The 5,711-nt window shown below is 36.8% G+C and overlaps 1 protein-coding gene across 2 annotated transcripts in view; it reads left to right on the top strand.

Annotated features, from left to right (window-relative positions):
* LOC108728378 (uncharacterized) overlaps positions 1–5,711 on the top strand; it is a 16,374-nt gene continuing 10,663 nt past the window's right edge. The window contains exon 1 of one of the 2 annotated variants that reach the window (XM_018456903.1): positions 1–768. In XM_018456903.1, coding sequence (XP_018312405.1) covers positions 339–768 — 430 coding nt within the window. In that variant the 5' untranslated portion in view covers positions 1–338. The remainder of the gene's footprint in view (positions 769–5,711) is intronic. The other variant, XM_018456902.1, reaches the window with a different exon arrangement.

Raw genomic sequence — 5,711 nt, 5'->3', positions numbered from 1 at the left:
ACATTTCCGCCAATTTCCGCGTCCAGTGTGTAGCAGTGTGCAGGAGCCATTAGCTCTCGCTACTTTCAGGTTACTCGCGGGAGCTCATTTTGCTGTTATCTCAACCAGCAGAGGTCGCGGGGGAACTTCGCGGACGCGGATGTACGAGACGAGAGGGGTAGAGGTAGACGAGACGCAGAAGGAGAGTGAAACGGTTCGAGTCCGAGTAGCTGCGTTTGCTGTAATTGCTGATCTATTTGACGATATCGGGGTGAAAAAACGAAGTGAACATTGATTATAGACTGATATTGATAATATACAAAACAGTAATCGACGAGACGTGATCGTTTGACTCCGCGATGGACGGCACGAACGTGAATGGCGGGAACGCCGAAGTAACGCGCGACGATCCTAACCTCGGTGGCGATGGCGACTGTGATGCTGGTGTTGTTGATAGGGTGACGGAAACGCCAGATCGACCGGATTCCAGTGACAAAGCCCAACCGACGGCTGCTGGTGGTAACGGAGACGCACAGGAAGTTAACGGCGAAGTTGGCTCGGCCAAAAAACATAGCATGTTGCTGCCCCGTAAGAGGATGAGAAGGTTCAAGGCCAACTCCACGGATGCTATGGAGAACAATGCGGCGAAAACGCCTGGAACGAGGGGACGCAAACGCAAGCTCGCGGATCTTGAAACTATCAGCTCCGAAGATTCCGAAGAATTCAACGGCTTTGACTCTCAAGGACTTGAATCACAACCGGGCAGTCACGTTCTGAAGAAGCTTATTGGTAAGTTTTTTGTGATTCATATATATGCTTTTGGTCTATAATAAATGTATAAAAAAATCTTTTTATTTGATTCTTGTACATTGTTTTAGATTGTTGGATAAATTAAGAGAGCAAGATTGGGATTTTCAAATTGAAATTTAATTTGTCTGAAAGATTTTTTTGTTTTCTTGCGACACTATAAAAAATATGTTGCTTATAAGCAAAAAAAACAAACAATAACAATTAAAAAGAAAACGAACAATATTGCTGCAAGTTGGGGGTGCCAAGTTCACAAAGTCTCTTTAAGGGGATGCTGGAGTACCTACGCGGAAGGTGTATCATTTTAGATTTCTCAAACCATTTCGTTTTCCTTGTACAGAATAACAAATCCTTCTCCAGAATAAAATAAACGCAAATACCTTTGGAAAAGTACAAACCGATATGAAAATTCTCCAAAAAATTGTAAATTACAGTTTTCTGTTACTATGTAGATTCGTTCCTTCACATACACTGTTAGAAATGTGACCACGAGCTTTACATGTAAATGAAGCTCATGGTTACGAACGAAATTAAAAGTAATAAATGATTTAACCGAAAATTAAGTTACAGTCGTTATTTAAATGTAATGAACGTTTACATTAAATTTCATAAATTTTCATGAAAAATACATATTTATGTAATTTACAATTTATATACATAATATTTATGTAATTTATAATTTTTTGGAAATTTTCATACCGGTTTGTACTTTTCCAAAGGTATTTGCGTTTTTTATTTTATTCTGAAGAAGGACTTTTTATTCTGTATAAGGAAAACGAAATGAGCCTTCCGTCGATATTCCAGCATCCCCTTAAGGAAAAACACAAAAAAATTTTTAGTGTTTTTTTATTTTATCCTATTACAGTATTGCTGGAACTGTTGTCCTCGTTGTCGGATACATAACACCCCTGTGAAGCTGGTCCCCCATTTTAAAAAAATCAAATTTTTTTTAGAGTTCTGAATAGATTTTCGATAGTTCCAGAGTTCTTGACATATTTTAGAAGTAGTTCTGTTCGAGAAAGTAAAAAAAAATGCGATTGAATATCTAAAATAGGTATACAATAAATAGGTATAACTTTAAAAATATTAATTTAATCCAATTTTCTCATTAAGATTTTTTATAGACCTTCGCGGGGGCTATCCAGAAACTCTCAATAGAACTGTCAGAACTCTTCAAAAAATTTTTTGTACTTTAAAATTAAAAAATCGACGTCTATAATCGCTTGTAACTTTTCCAATTTGAGTTCCATGAACTTTTGCCGTAAGGATTTTCGATAGAACTCCGCGGGGGCTACCTAGAACTCTCAACAGAACTATCAGAATTCTTAAAAAAATTTTTTGTATTTTAAAATTAAAAAATCGACACCTGTAATCGCTCGTAGCTTTTTCAATTTTAATTCCACGGATTTTTGCCATAAGGATTTTCGATAGAACTCGATAATGCATTGTGTAAGGATTACTGTGGCATCAAAAACATTCGAGCTAATAATTCTTACGACATTCCACGAGCGATATAAGATAGTACTGATACGCAGCGCACTGATTTGCAGGGAGAAGACGTTTACGTCTCTTTGATTTCTCACGCGTTGCAGTTAACAAAAAAATCGGATTTTGTCATATTTTGATAGTACATGACCCAACGATTATTCTGATACCAAATATATTTAAGTAAATAATTCTGTGAAGGTAGAAAAGAGACTTGAAGTAGAGCGACGCGGATCGCTGATATTGATATTTCTTTAAAAATATTAAATTTCCGAATTTTATTTACGCTATCTTGGAGCAAATAAAAAACAAAAAAATCTGTGTGTGCTTAATTTCTTTGTAGCACCACTGGATCTATTTTTTCAGTATGGGGGGTCCAGTTTTATCTTAACCTGGACCCCCCCCCCAATTTGTTTTTTTCTCTGTAAATCGCTGGAGCAAAAAAAATTTTCTTTTTTAGCAAATAATTAGCAAATAAAGAGCACTAAATTTTTGACCTATCGCGAATTTGATTTTTGATGGTGCGAGGTTAATGGGGGTAAAATAAATGGGTACACAAATAATGTATAGCTAATTCTTCATGATTAGCTCACTATCCGATTCGGAATCAGATAGCTGCTCTATAAAAAGCAGGTATACCTCCTCCTCAGCATCATCTTCCTCCGATTCTATCTCGTCCTTATCGGATACAATTTCAACATTCACCGGATCATCCGGCAACTCGATTTCATTATCGGTGTACACTCCGTCCGTCTTACCCTCACCAACGTCACTCTCCTCTTCCCCTATAGGGAAGTAGGGAACCGCGTTAGCATACGGAGGAAATTCCTCCTCATCACCTACGTTCAATCACCATTATTAAGAGAATACACAACAATTATGTTATTGCTGAAAGGTACGATCGCAGCATATTTCTTGTGCTGCCACGCTCTTGAGATACATGTCCGCGCACGATCTAGCGGCTTGGCCGTCGAGGGATAGTGGGGGAAAAGTAGGCAGGGCTTCAGAAATCGGCCCGAAATGTGCTAATTTCCAGCACTGGCTCAGTCCTGCGCCGTACCTTCCAGCAATAACACAATTATTGTGTATTTTCGTAATAATGGTGATTGAACACGTGGGTGACGAGGAGGAATTTCCTCCGTATACTAACGCGGCTCCCTTCTTCCCTATAGGGGAAGAAGAAAATGGATGGGGGTAATAGTGAGACGGATGGTACATCGAGAGACGATGACATCGAGTTGCCGGATAATCCGGCCAATATCGAGATTGACAATTGAAATTATGGAATCGGAAGAAGAAGACGACAATGAGGAGCTGAAGGAGCTACTCCATCTGCTTATTGTAGACATTATAGAGCAACCCGATTCCAAATCGGATGGTGAGATAATGGACTAGTTACATATTATTTTTGTATCTATTTATTTTATGTAGTGTTGTAGTTTTTAGTGTAGTGTGATATACACAGTAGTAATGTAGTGTCACATATATGTATATATAATATGTATATAGAACCTATGAATAAGCATTTGGATTACTTTTGGGTTTAATCCTCCCGGCTTCCTGTTGGTGCTTCCGGTGAGTGGTTTTTCTATTTTTAGTTTTAATTTTTAATTAGTTATGAACGCTTTTAAACGATTTACGTGCGTACAAAAAGTTTTTCGTCTCTTTTTTTGTAGTGTAGTTTACGTCGGAATGTTTTACGATTACCGTATAGAGACTTATCCACGGAGATTCTAATTTTTTCGATCTTCCTCGTCGTACCGTTTCGTCATATAGAAGTACTTCGTCTCCTACCTTAAATTTTATTTCCTTCTACTTTTAATCTTGATATTCCTTGGCTTTCTATTTTTCTTCTTTTAATTGCTGTTTCATAATCTGGTTGGATGCTGATATTCTCTTTAATTTCTAGTTGTACGATAGTTTCGGGGGACTTAACAAGGCCGTAGGTAATGTAGTCGTGTACCCTGTTGCCGTGTTGAGGGGGGAGGGGGTGGTGGTATTATACGCGAATATAGCATGTGGCAACCAGTCATCCCAATCAGTTTGATCCGCGTTTGTAAAGTGTCGAAGATATTCTGCCAAGGTTCGATGAGATTGTTCGAGTGCTCCATTACTCTGGATGGTAGGCATTGTGTTTGAATTTTATTAATTTTCAATAGCTTGTATACGTTTTTAAATATTTCGCTTAGGAAGTTAGTACCTTAATCTGTTAATACTGTTTCTGGAATTCCGTATTCTAATATTATTTTCGTCGTGAATTCTTTTGCAATGGTTACAGCTTCTTGATTTAGTATCAGTATCACTTTACTAAAGGACGTTTCATATGGAAAAATGATCCCGGTCAAATTGCTCCGTTTTCAGATATGTTGTACTTCTTGTGATTCTGAACAAATATTTCCATTGCCACAGTCACATAAAATCAACAGATAAAAAGATATAGCGCTTTAAAGTCAGAATTTGAATGCCGCCATTATATCTCCTTAAGATAACTTGATGCTTTCTTTTATATATAATAGGTATACATACGCATGTATTCTTGAATGTAATTTTGAATGTATCTTTTTAATGTATCTTTATAGTTAAAAATTAATGTAATTAAAGTTACTTTCTGTAATTGAAGCGTAAGTAAATATATGTTTAAAATTTGCGAAAAAATTTAATATAGTCTAGCAACAATAAAAAAAAAATTTTTAGACTTTTACGTAACCCCCTTTAGAGCATAGTGATTATACAGTGCTTTCCACTGCAACTCTTAAGCTGCGGCACGTAAGATATCCTTAGTAGAGATGCAGGTATGAAATACTTGTAGATAAAAAATCTTTAAGTGAAACCCTCTTATGCACTATACCATTCATTTCTCATAACTTGCTCAACAGGTGAAGGAGTTCCATTATTAGAAGCGAATAATAAAGATTTATTAATTTCAACAATTTGTGTAAAAATATAACGTTGCGGTCTTAATTAGACCATCTTCAGTATATACAGGGTGTTTCCAAATTAAATGGCAAAACTTCGGGAGCGTGTAGAGGAGTAAAAAACTAAGAAAAAAAGTCCTATAGACATATGCTCCTTTTTGCTTTGTTTCGCAGGAAATCACGAAAAAAGAAAAAAATATATTTAATTTATTATTTTAATTATTTTATTTATAAACTTTTTAATGAAGATTTTGTTCGAAATGTGCACCTCTTGCAGCAATACAAGCATTGCATCTGTCAAACACGGCTCTTGTAGCAGCCAGGCACTGTTCTTGCGATATTCTGTTCGCTGCAGCTACGATACGATTTCTCAAATGTTGCTCTGATTGAATAGGCGAAGAATAAACTTCTTGCTTCAGAGTACCCCATATATATATACAGGATCATGTTAAGTCGGGCGAACGAGTTGCCCAATGTACTGCTCCTCCACGTCCAATCCATCGTTGTGGGAATTTTCTATCTAAC

The sequence above is a fragment of the Mycetomoellerius zeteki genome, unplaced genomic scaffold (genome assembly GCF_001594055.1).
Source record: "Mycetomoellerius zeteki isolate Tzet28-1 unplaced genomic scaffold, Tzet1.0 scaffold61, whole genome shotgun sequence".
Classification (NCBI taxonomy): Eukaryota; Metazoa; Arthropoda; class Insecta; order Hymenoptera; family Formicidae; genus Mycetomoellerius; species Mycetomoellerius zeteki.
The sequence above is the reverse complement of the archived record's forward strand: the minus strand, read 5'-3'. Positions and strand labels throughout refer to the sequence as shown.